We start from the raw sequence: 13626 nt of genomic DNA, 5'->3' as shown, positions 1-13626 counted from the left end.
GCCGGCCAATCAGAAAGACGAGCATGAAAAATGTGACGTCGCTGACTTCCGTTCGAATGTGCCCTAGCTTTATTCCTAGTACAGTTCGTATAAAGGTGAAATGTGAACGGATCTCAAAAATATAAACCTGCTATATAAAACATCTGCTTATTTACACGTGAATTTATTTCATTTTTAAGTAAGATAGTGGTCGGAGATCAAAACCCTCAGACGGAAAGAAAGGAATAAGGGTTGTTGTTAGGCTAAGCTAGTGGTCATGGCTAGTGCCGCGAATACAAACATGAACGCTGTCCGGGAAACGATGGACGGTGAGTGTCCGAATTATTTACTAAAATCTTTGTTAGTTGCAGAATTAAATACAGGATTCGTTTCGGAATTTATTTTGTGCTAAATGTTGTTGATGTGCACCGAGCTATCTATAGCCGACAGTCAGATATATTTTATTCCATGGTCTAATAAACACATAAGTTACACCGTTTTCGTGACATTTTGTCGTTTTATTCAATTAAATCGTCATTCAGCGTGAAGTTTTGCCTAAGAAATACCAAAAAATGGGCTTATAAAAGATATAATGATTCGCTTTGTGAATATTCATGAATATGCAAATTAGACACGCCCCCAACCCATCCAGCTACCCCAAGTCATTTACACCTGGCGTTTTCTAGTGGTCACGTGATGTACCACTAAGGTGACCATGCATTCATTCATTTTCACATTTATCATGTGACGTTAATTTCATGCACTAATAAACAACTAAATTACACCGTCTTTAGTGAGATTTTATCGTTTTATTAAATTAAATCCTTATTCTGTGTCACATTAAGCCTAAGAAATACCCCAAAAATGGTCTTGTAGCAGATAGGTTTCGTTTTATGAATATGCAAATTAGACACGCCCCCAACCCCATCCAGCTACCCCATGTCGTTTACACCTGGCCTTTTACTATTAATTTTCATGTTTCTGATGTGGCCTAGATCCGATAATCTCAGGGTCACTGATCAGACGGTTGGGGGTTCGAGCCCCAGTACTGCCAAACTGCTGCTGTTGGGTCCTTGAGCAAGGCCCTTAACACACCCTGCTTCAGGGGCGCTGTATCATGGCTGACCCTGCGCTCTGACCCCAGCCTCCTAATAAGCTGGGATATGCGAAAACAGGGGCGGTGGTGGCTCAAGTGGTTAAGGCTCTGGATCGTTGACAGGAAGATCAGGGGTTCAAGCCCCAGCACCGCCAAGTTATCACTGTTGGGCCCTTGAGCAAGGCCCTTAACCCTCTCTGCTCCAGGGGCGCTGTATCATGGCTGACCCTCCTCTCTGACCCCAACCTCCAAGGCTGGGATATGCAAAGAAAGAATTCCACTGTGCTGTAATGTATATGTGACAAATAAAGGAGAAAAAGGAAGTGGTCTATGTTTGTTTGTCTCCTGGTGCTCCTCCGTGACACGCTCACACCCGTTCACACCTGTATTGGGAGCGAAACAGATGTCATACCAGGTGTGAATGAGGGGGTGTCCTCTGTGAATATCACCACATCGCTGTTATCAATTCTGATGGGTTTAGAAGGTGTTGATTAGGTTTCTGTAACAGCGGCTTTCACAGGAGGTCCAGTTGTTGTTCAAATCACAGGTTTATATAAACGTGCTCATTCCAATATGGTATCGTTTCTGTAGTAACAGTTTGCACAGACTTGCATGGCAGAAGCTGCACATAATTATAATGTCTAATCATTAAAAAACATAGATCTATAAACATTCTGTAAATAAACATTTATTAGTATTATTAAGGGAGTCATAGTAGTATCCAGTGTAACAGTCAGTTAAACAAGCCACAGAATTTATTTGTCATAACTCATATAAAGGGGGGGGCTGGAAGAGGAAATGACTGTTTAGCTAATATAAAGTAAGTGGTAACAGAAACTTGTTTCTTGGAGGTTTGCGCTAATAAGGAAAAAATTAATTCTGGAGCAACTCAGCTTTGCATCAGACACAGAGCACACTCCATTGTGTTTATTCCTTATGTGGATTAGCACAGAGGTATGTCTTATCGAATTGTTCCGGGTTCAAGACACTGATTCTCATAAGCTGATAGACTGACTTATAGGTGACAACATGTCACCATTTTTTCTCAGTAAATATATTTTTAAAGGCTCTATTGACATGAAATTTTCACCAGATGTTGGACCTGAGCAATGCTTGCAACTAGTTTCTCCATACAGGAGGCGTCTTAAATTTATGGACATCTATGACTTGATTTCTTTGCATGTATGGATTGCGTGGGTTGTTAACAACGTCTGGTGAAAATTTCGTGTCAGTAGCCCCTTTATAAATATACTTACTGAGAAAAATCGGGACGTGTTCAATGCTTTTTTTTACCCGCTTTATCTCCTCCATATACACTATATTGCCAAAAGTTTTGGGACGTCTGCCTTACAAGCTCATGAATGTAATATGGAGTTGTCCCGCCCTTTGCAGCTATAACAGCTTCAACTCTTCTGGGACCACAAGGTTTAGAAGTGTGTTTATGGGAATTTTTGACCATTCCCCAAGGAGCTCGTTTGTGAGGTCAGGCACTGATGTTGGACGAGAAGACGTGGCTTGCAGTCTCCGCTCTAATTCATCCCAAAGGTGTTCTGTCAGGTTGAGGTCAGGATTCTTGTGCAGGCCAGTCAAGTTCCTCCACACCAAACTCTCTCATCCATGTCTTTATGGACCTTGCTTTGTGCACTGGTGTGCAGTCATGTTGGAACAGGAAGGGGTCATCCCCAAACTGTTCCCACAAAGCTGGGAGCAGGAAATTGTCCAAAATGTCTTGGTATGCTGAAGCTGAAGCATTAAGAGTTTAATAGCTGTCTAACATTTAATTCTAGTTGAACATTACTCATCATGTCATCTAGAAATAATATGAAATAATATCAGATACGGGTTTTACATGCTAGTTGACAGAAAACAATTCCATGTTCCTCCTCCTCAGTTTGTTGTTGTTTCCTCTCAGAACTGTCCCCATTTGTGTGTTTCTCAGTTCTCCTGGAGATCTCGAGACTCCTTAACACTGGACTCGACATGGAGTCGTTGTCCATCTGCGTGCGGCTGTGTGAGCAGGGCATCAACCCCGAAGCTCTCTCTTCAGTTATAAAAGAGCTTCGCAGAGCCACAGACACACTCAAGGTAACTTTACACACACTTCAGTCCAACAGGCGATTAGAAAAACGCTTTATTTTGTTTTTAATGGGCGTAAACAAGTTCGATATCTGGAAACAAAGGGTAATTTACTCCAGAACCTTTTCTACAGCAGTACCTGATCTCACTAATGGTCTCCATAGCGACCCTCCAAAAAATCTAGTGGAAAGCCTTCGCAGAAGAGTAAAGGTTATTATAACAGCAAAGGAGGAATGAGTTCACAAAGCACATATGGGTTTGATTAAACGATTTATTTTCTTAACAATGGGATAAAATAGTTTCACCGTGTTGTTCTGAAGCCAGCGTGTGAGTGGCTCTGTATAGGATGTTGTGTTCTAGCCTGAGACCGAACTCTATACGACGTGTCTGGTGTGAATTCAGGGTTGGTGTCATTCATTTTGCATGCAGTGTTGCTCAGTTTCAGAAACACCGTGCAGGTTGATTTATGTAAATTGCACTGCATGTGCTAAATGAAGCACAATTTGCATAAACAACACCTGAGATTTTGCACTTTAGCTAAAAATTCCCCGAACTGCAAGTTTCATTAACGCGCAAAACGATGTTATTTTTTATGTGAGACGGAATTCTCTGTGGATGTAGTTAGAAAACCAGCTTCTTCTTTTTTTTTAAAGCTTTGTTTAGTTTTGTTTTTCTTTTCTTTAATTTTTTTTCTTTTATTTATTTATTTATTTTTATTTTCTCTTTCTTCGTCTTTTTTTGTTTTTCTTTCCTACCTTCCTTCCTTCCATCTATCCAGCCACCCAAATCCATCCAACCCATCCATCCATCCACACACCCATCCATCCTTTCATCCCAACCATCCAAATCCATCCTTCCAGTCACCCACCCATCCAACCACCCATCCATTCATCCATCCTTTCATCCCAACCATCCAAATCCATCTATTCAGTCACCCATCCATCCATTCAGTCACCCACCCATCCATTCAGTCACCCACCCATTCATCCATCCTTTCATCCCAACCATCCAAATCCATCTATTCAGTCACCCACCCATCCATTCAGTCACCCACCCATCCATCCTTTCATCCCAACCATCCAAATCCATCTATTCAGTCACCCATCCATCCTACCATCCATCCATCCACCCACCCACCCACCCATCCATCTATCCATCCATCCATCCACCCATCCATCTATCCATCCATCCATCCATCCATCCATCCGTTCAGTCACCCACCCATCCCTCCACCCATCCATCCTTCCAGTCACCCACCCATCCAACCAACCATCCACCCACCCATCCATTCATCCATCCTTTCATCCCATCCATCCATTCAGTCACCCACCCATCCATTCAGTCACCCACCCATTCATCCATCCTTTCATCCCAAGCATCCAAATCCATCTATTCAGTCACCCACCCATCCATCCTTTCATCCCAACCATCCAAATCCATCTATTCAGTCACCCATCCATCCATCCATCCATCCATCCGTTCAGTCACCCACCCATCCCTCCACCCATCCATCCATTCAGTCACCCACCCATCCATCCATCCATCCATCCACCCATCCATCCAACCACTCATCCACCCATCCATCCACCACCCATCCATCCATCCATCCATCCATCCATCTATGCATGCATCCATCCATCCACTTTTCCACCTGTGATCAAGTGTGCACATGTTCAAACATTCAAACCATTAATAAATCATTACCAAAATACTTTTTCTTTTGTCAGAATTTTCGGGTTCACTCGGGGTAGAAGCCTGAGCCGCGCCACTGCCGCTAGCTCTGCTGATATCAGGGAAGCTTTTTGCCAAAGAACCACAGAGACGGTGATTGAATAGCAAAACTCTTGGATATTTACTGAGATGTACAGGGACTATTTATACAGAAGGATGGTGTAATATTCAGTGTTATCTAAAGGTAAACAAAAGACGTCAACAGGAACAGACGTGGTGGTTGATGTGTTCACTGGGGGTTTGGCGAGTTTATTAAGAAAAGGGTTATCTAAATGCACAAACAGAGCAGAAAGAATTTCTAGGTCAAGACAAAGGATATCACGGTCATAAAATGAGGTCATGAACGTATAGTATGTCACAGTCAGCCCAGGGCAGAGCATGCTTTTCCCTTTTTTGTTTTTTTAAAACTTGTATTAAGGATCTGCTCTTGTCCTTAACTGTATATGATTACACTCTATATGTATATGACTGTGTCTATTACTACTTCTGACCATCACTTAGCTTAATGTGGTTTAATATGGTTTAATATTTAACATTACTGATATATCTGTGTTTGTAATCTTTGTGTCTTCCTTTCTTTTCCAGGCCTCTGACAACAGCACAAGCCAAGGATAAGAAGTCATCTCGCCAAGCTCGACGTATTTAATAATAAAAAAAATAAAACTCAACAAATGTCATCCATTCACCAAGAGACTAATATTTAATAAGGGATTTTTCCCCCCCTGCATTTTCCATTTAGCCTTGTTTTTATTTTTTTTTCTCTCTGTAAAATGACCCCTTTGGTCAGTGCTCACTGAACATGGTGTGCTTTCCCACATCCAGTATTTTAAAAGTCTCTTAATGTTATAAATGTTTGAGAGACTTTGTGTTTGTTTACACTGTGGCTGCCATAAGATTTCAGCGCAGGACCGGGATGATAAAACTGAATAAGCAGCTGTGTCTTTGTGTTGTTTGTCCACTAGATGGAGACAACATGTTATCCTGCTGACCTGTTATGATTATGACCAGGTCTGTGGATAGCTATGAGATCACTGGACCTTATTGTTCTTCCAAAAAAAAAAAAAAAAACAGACTGATGTATGTGTTTGGTTTATTCTCCTGTTATACATGCTAGCATGTCATTTTTGCAATAAACATTTTACACACATCATTTATTTATATGTTAGGAGCTTTTATTAAAACACACTCACACTCCGAAAGGTAGGCTGTAAATTTACCCACAAAAACGTGCAACAGCTAGGTCCCTACCAGTGTTCCTTTACAAATAAAGGTACAACGTGTGTGTGTTAATACCCAGGTTTAGTGAGTCCCATCTAATCATCTAGCAGTGAAATTGAAGCCCTGAATAAATTCCCTATAGATTTACATTGAACCACATACTGAAATGTTTCTCTCTAAGACCAAAATAAATACAGCTTGTCATGTTATTAAGAAACCTCACATCCTGTTTCCCGAACATTTCAAGTTAGAGCTTTATCTCTGACTGTTACAAAGATCTGAAACTGGAGACTCCTTCCAAAAATACTAAATGAACGTCTTCTTTTAAATTAGTTTATCTGATGTGTCCATCATACAAGTCCCTGTGTTGCTATAGAAACCATAGACATTATGGATCAGCCATAACATTATGAGCAGTGAGAGGTGAAGTTAATAACACTGATGATCTCCTCATCATGGCTCCTGTTAGTGGGTGGGATATATTAGAGGCAGCAAGTGAACATTTTATCCTCAAAGTCGATGTGTTAGAAGCAGGAAAAATGGGCAAGCGTAAGGATTTGAGCGAGATTGACGAAGGGCCAAATTCTGATGGCTAGACCATTGGATCAGAGCGTCTCCAAAACTGCAGCTCTTGTGGGGTGTTCCCGGTGTGCAGTGGTCAGTATCTATCAAAAGTATCCTGGAAGTATCCTTTATGGTGGCACCACCTCACAAAATACAAGACTTAAAGGATCTGCTGCTAACATCTTGGTGCCAGATACTACAGCACACCTTCAGGGATCTACTGGAGTCCACCTCCACAGGTCAGGGCTGTTTTGGTAGCAAAAAGGGTGACCGGCACAATATTAGGCAGGTGGTCATAATGTTATGCCTGATCAGTGTAGTTAATATGTAGATTATATATATGAAACAAACACAATAATATTAAACATGAGCAGAATTATGGGACTATAATATTATAAAGTTGCTTCAAATCATAGGCCTATTTCATTAAAGTGAATATGTTTCATTGCTGTAAACTGTACAATCCTATTCCACTGAACTCACTTTTTCACGCAGCTGATGCAACAGGGCCTTTATTTCCTCCCATGTCATGAACTTGTAAGTCATCTCTGCTCGTCCATTTCTCGTTAAACAGTCCGGCTCAGGGCTCGGGTTTAGCAGAAGCTGCTAATAGATCAGCATGAGAGAAAACTTGTAGGCAGCGCCGGCTTCATTAGTGTCCAGCAGGGCTGGAGTTGTGAGAGGTGCTTGTGTCCTTGGCTCCTGCCGACAGAAGGTCCCCCATGGCGATGGAGAACTCATTTAGCTGATGCGTCTTTAATCGCCTTGGCCGTATGGAGACATAGCCTCTCTATTCGGAGAGAGAGCTCTCCTGGAGTACGTCCTCTGATTAAATGTGATGATTTAATTACGGCAAGCGTAAGCCAAGCATTCGTCACTGTAGTGCTTTGTTTACAGAGTTAATGTATGGGACGGCTTTATGAACCTGCAGCGCGAGTGGCTTGTTAGTATGAAGTAGCTTCCTGGCATGAAGCACTTTGTCGTGCTTTACAGGCATCGAATCTGAGTCTGTTTGCTAATCCAAAGGAAGTGTTTCATTTACGGCTTGTTTTTATGAAGTATTAGCACACGGCGCACAGATTATTTGATAGTAGACCAGGTTTTTTAAGCCAGAACTTTAGAGTATTTGGTACATTCCGACAAATAATGTGACTTTTAAAGAAAGAACTAGCTTGACTCGCACAATAGACGACCGACCACCGATCACTTCCTGCATGCAAAACGCTTTAATCTAAACATTGCTATTGTCACTGAAAACTGCAGAGGATGTTCAGCTTGCATCCTGATTGGTCCAGAAGCTTGTGGCTAGGAAAAGTATTCGAAAGATCTGCGGCACTTAGCAGACTGATGGAGCGCAGTGCACATGACTCCATGTTTTAGGAAATCACAATCAAATGTGGTCTAAACAGTATATGATAATAATTATATACATTATATTTTTAAATAGATTATTCAAAGGTTCTTTGGCTGATTATAAACTCTGGATTGTTTAAAGGGAAGGCGTACTGAAAGAAAAGCTCTCTCTAGATTGTTATAAGGTTCTCCAGAGAATTCTTTTCTCTAATGGAACAACCTAAAATCCTTTCCTTACAGCCTTGAAGGTGAGTACATTTACCGAAAAGATTTACAAGCCTTTATTTGTTAGCTACAGTTGACCCAGAGCTCCAGTGTGAAACAAAGGAAACAAAAGAAACAATGATTGAATACATCTGAGATCAGTAGAAACTTGTGTCTATTAATTTATTTCTTTTATTTTATTTGATTTGTACTTCATGGGGAAACAAATGCAGCCACTAAATAGACGTTAAATCAGTTAAATAAAATAAAACCAGTACAACAGGTGTACTTCGATCAGCCATAACATTATGAACAGTGAGAGGTGAAGTGAATAACACTGATGATCTCCTCATCATGGCACCTGTTAGTGGGTGGGATATATTAGGCAGCAAGTGAACATTATGTCCTCAAAGTTGATGTGTTAGAAGCAGGAAAAATGGACAAGCGTAAGGATTTAAGCGAGTTTGATGAAGGGCCAGATTGTGATGGCTAGACCACTGGATCAGAGCCTCTCCAAAAACTGCAGCTCTTGTGGGGTGTTCCCAGTCTGCAGTGGTCAGTGTCTATCAAAAGTGGTCCAAGGAAGGAACAGTGGTGAATCAGAGACAGGGTCATGGGTGGTCAAGGATCATTGATGCACGTGGGGAGCGAAGGCTGACCCGTGTGATCCGATCCAACAGACGAGCTACTGTTGCTCAAATTGCTGAAGAAGTTAATGCTGGTTCTGATAGAAAGGTGTCAGAATACACAGTGCATGACAGGTCAGGGCTGTTCTGGCAGCAAAAAGGGGACCAACACAATATTAGGCAGGTGGTCATAAGGTTTTGCCTGGTCGGTGTGTTGCACACAATAGTCTCCATCAGAAAAGAGGTTTTTTTTTTGTAATACATGAGAATAAAGTAAATAAATGCATTTACATTTATTGAATAGAAATGGATTTTTTAAAAGCCTGACACATTACTATGGTTTCTTAAACTTAATCTTGCTTAAATATGTGTACCTTTTCATCATCTCTAGTTGTACTTCCTTAAACTTTTCATGTGACACTTTAGAAATAGTTCATAACATGATCATCGTTTTGAAAACGGGAGATTTTTTTTAATCTCCAATAGATCACTGAATATGCTAATAGGGAAGAAAACAGCATAGAGAGAACTCTTATTAACTCTTAGAGGGTTTATTGTCATGCTGGAGGTGTCTTCATATAATAAGATTGTGGGTGGTAATTGAGCAAGGGGCTCCCCCCCCTCTACCCCTGAGTACTAGCTACTGGAGACTTACCACATTGTCACAAATGTCATTTGATATGCTAAAATAATATCTGATACCTAGTTACCACAATAACAGTAAGGTCACGGGGAACCTACTGTTCATAATGCCCTAATGCCCTTTCTGCTTGGAGTCTCAAGACTTAGAGGCTGATTATTGCTGCTGAAGATGGGCAGCTTGGAGGTACATGGGATTGATGTGGATGATACCACTCAGAAACCATGGAGATGACTTTAGACCAGGGGTGTCCAATCTTATCTGCAAAGGGCAGGTGTAGGCACAGGTTTTCATTCCAACCAAGCAGAAGTCACACCTGAGTCTATGGTAAGCCAAGATCAGTTGATTAGTTGATTACTGTTAGTGGGTGGGATATATTAGGCAGTGAACATTTTGTCCTCAAAGTTGATGTGTTAGAAGCAGGAAAAATGGACAAGCGTAAGGATTTAAGCGAGTTTGATGAAGGGCCAGACTGTGATGGCTAGACGACTGGATCAGAGCATCTCCAAAACTGCAGCCCTTGTGGGGTGTTCCCGGTCTGCAGTGGTCAGTATCTATTAAAAGTGGTCCAAGGAAGGAACAGTGGTGAACAGGGACATGGACGGCCAAGGACCATTGATTCACATGGGGAGAGAAGGCTGGCCCGTGTGATCCGATCCAACAGATGAGCTACTGTTGCTCAAATTGCTGAAGAAGTTAATGCTGGTTCTGTTAGAAAGGTGTCAGAATACACAGTGCATGACGGGTCAGGGCTATTCTGGCAGCAAAAAGTGGGACCAACACGATATTAGACAGGTGGTCATAATGTTATGCCTGGTCAGTGTGCTGCATAATAGTCTCCATCAGTAAAAAGTTTTTCATAACTTCATCAAACATCATATTAGAACTAAAATGTATTTCTTGGTAACTCAGTTCCACTTTTTAACCATATAGTAGATGAGGATGAGGTTCCCTTTTGAATCTGATTCCTCTCAAGGAGGAAAAACATATATATATATTTTATAAAGCTGCTTTGTGACAGTGTCTATCGTTAAAAGCCCTACAGAAATAAATTGTAATTGACTTGAATGTGCAGAAATATTTATCAGCTTTAAAAGTCAAAAGTTTCAATGAGAGAATTGGGTCAGACTGGGTGAGAAAATACACTGTATAAATTGTGACACAGCCAAAACACTCATGCTAATGGCTAATTATCATATATCTGAACACTAATGCATGTATTAATTGCTTTAATTAGCGGAGCAGTTCAATGAAAAAACAATGTCAGGGCTTTTTTAATAATGCATAAACCTTTAGCAAATGTCTATGTAAATTCCCCTGTGTTCTGTTTCACTTAATCCAATGTTTGTAATTAAATTGCAACGTTGTGTGTTGGACTATGTAATGATTCATAGTTTCTCCATAAAGTTATTAATTTCATCTTTTATCCTTCCGAGTGAGGCAACAGGGTGGTTCGTTTTCCAGGTAGGTGGAAAACATCTGGTATTAATCTAAAGTTGATGAATTTGATTGAAAAATAAAAACCTTGTGCAAGGTTAATTGGATGTTTAAAATGTAAAATACTAATTATTGTAATAATGCAGATTAATTTAGGAGTGTGCTATTTATTTATTTTTTTTCCCCCAGCCCTAATAAACCCTGTTAGATATCTGTTTGACCTTAAGGTCTGCATTTAAAGCTGAGTTTACAATGTGGATGCAAAATAAAGGTCGCTACAAATGAATAGACCCATTTTGAATGGGATTCATTTTTGTTCCGCGGATTTCACGGGCATTATTGACCTTTTATCGAGGGGGTGGGGGGGTGGTGAGGGTGGTTGTGAAGGAGGGGGCAGTTTTATTTCTAACCTTATAAAGAGACCGTGTACAGCATGTGATGATAAGGTCATCTACCTCATCATCACAAGCACTTAAATGAAATCAATTCATTCATGTGATAAAAAACGATTTTGATTTCGCAGATCCTGACAGAAGATCGAAAGACATTGGAAATATATATATGAAATATTTCAAATGTTAAGGGTTTATTTTCAGCAGCTTTTCGAAGGTGAGTTTTCTACTGTTCAACAAGAAGTGGATTTAAAATATGTAGTGTTAAAAAACAATACAGTGTTTTTGAGCCTGGGACGACTCTTTTCCAGACATTAAGGAGTTAAGATTAGCTTTCCTTTACACGATATTCATTATTTAAGTTTTGATTATGAATCTTCTTGGCTTATCATCTAGATTTAAGAAAAGCCCAGCTCTGGTTTTGTACGTCGTAATCCAGTCCAGATTACAAGGCCCGGGTTCAATTCCCAGCCAGCGCCCAAACCCCAGCCACTGGATGCAGCGCCGGTCCCAAGCCCGGATAAAAATGGGAGGGTTGTGTCAGGAAGGGCATTCGGCGTAAAACCTGTGCCAAGTTGCTCCCCTCATACATGTAGGGAGCAGCCGAATGTAAAATGTAAGGGTCAAATGTAAATTCTAGCATAAATTAGCATAAACCCTAACAGACAACTAGCCAGTATCTTAGTGTATAGTTTTTTAGTGCACTATGTAGCTATAGGAAGTATACTTAACAGCTATATAATAGCTAATACTGCTATAATATAATTCTAAAATGCTATAATAGCTAATCACTAAACAGCTTCTGTATTTAAAAATGAGATATCTTGTCTTCGCCCCAATCCAGCTTTGCTGAAAATACCATGTAGCTATGAGTATAACTAGCATACGATTCATTAATACTATCTAGGAAGGTTGTTTACTAGCAAACATGTCTGTTCTCTGTAAGTAAATAACATCCTTGGACAAAAAAGAGAAACCTCCCCTTGAATTAATAACGTTGCCAGTCCAGTAAAGTAAGATAAATGCCTTGTAATAATTCCGGTTAATTTAAGTGCACTCCTCCAGTGACTCAGTGCAAGTCAGCTAGAGTTTGTGGCCTAATTTAACATTTCACCTGAAGTTTTCTTTGGGTTTTGAGGTTCAGTGATTCTCCAGTCCAAGTGTTCCATCATACTAGTCGCACTCAGGTTCAGGACACACAGTGTTGCATTCACACTACAACTAATCACACTGTACTGGATTCTGAACAGATAGGATGGGAATTGAGCAGCTTGGCCCATAACCTTTATTGTCACTTCTACCACAAAGCCTCTACTTGGAAATTAATCCACAGTAATAGGCCACAACAGTGCACCATGCCACTGAAAGTGACACTCTGGTGATTAAGTACCAGCAAAACAAGCTTAAGCAAGGCGCAGCTTTCTCATTCAGTGGCGCCTGAGATTAAGCTTTACATCACAGCTGTCCAGCTCCAACTTGAACTCTTCCTGGATGTCGGCTCTGTTTCCAACTCAATCCGTAGTGCATCAATCCCCATTACTTCCTAATGATCAGCCTTATAGAGCGCTGTCACCTGCGCGCCCATTTTCATCAGTGTCGCCAGCGAAATGGTGCTTCGGCTCCCATTAACCCGCGCCTGGCCCAGTCGCGCTCCTCACTAGAAGACAAACAAAAGAAGCTGATGATGCCGGTGCTCGCCTTTGCGACAGCACTATTTATAATGATTAATGAGCCCATGGTTTTTGTTGATTACGCCGCTGCCAGGTCTCGATACTTGTTTCAATTAAGCGTTCTGAAGGTCGCTAAACCACGTCTCGCACCCCCGCACGCGCATAATCCATTCCCATTAGCTATGATACAGTGAGGAGACATGGCTTTACCAGCTTCAAGGAGGCTAGCCATGATGAGGTCTCTATCACATTCATTTAGAAGCGATGACTGACTGACCTCCTGCTTCTCCCAGGGGACTCGGCGCAGAGCTGGCAATGAATGTGTTGTTATTTGTCTAAGTGTGGATGGACTAATGTTTATGTGCCATCAATCTGATCAGGGAAACACCTCCTACCGCATGCTGAGATTGGTCAGACATTGTTGGTGACAGCACCGGAAGCCTCTTGTCATTCTCAATCAGGCCATGTTTGTACAAAAATCTAGTCTACAGGGAGAGTGGACTTCTTAGTGTACCTCGGTCTTATTTCAAAGCAGCGTCAATGGTAAGGATCTGGATTACTAATGGAAGATTGTGGAAGATTGTAAAGATGCCAATGTTTGGTCTCACCTTCACACTCAGTTGTAAGCCAATCTGAGTAA

The 13626-nt window shown here is 41.1% G+C and overlaps 1 protein-coding gene across 1 annotated transcript; it reads left to right on the top strand.

Annotated features, from left to right (window-relative positions):
• The first annotated feature begins 23 nt into the window (after positions 1-23).
• Positions 24-6030, top strand: mzt1 (mitotic spindle organizing protein 1). The gene is made up of 3 exons (XM_058379879.1): positions 24-308; positions 3015-3160; positions 5468-6030. The coding sequence occupies exons 1-3, from the start codon at positions 257-259 to the stop codon at positions 5495-5497; spliced, it is 228 nt and encodes a 75-aa protein (XP_058235862.1). The 5' UTR covers positions 24-256; the 3' UTR covers positions 5498-6030.
• Positions 6031-13626: the final 7596 nt, after the last annotated feature.

Source organism: Hemibagrus wyckioides, linkage group LG26 (genome assembly GCF_019097595.1).
Source record: "Hemibagrus wyckioides isolate EC202008001 linkage group LG26, SWU_Hwy_1.0, whole genome shotgun sequence".
Taxonomy (NCBI): domain Eukaryota; kingdom Metazoa; phylum Chordata; class Actinopteri; order Siluriformes; family Bagridae; genus Hemibagrus; species Hemibagrus wyckioides.
The sequence above is the reverse complement of the archived record's forward strand: the minus strand, read 5'-3'. Positions and strand labels throughout refer to the sequence as shown.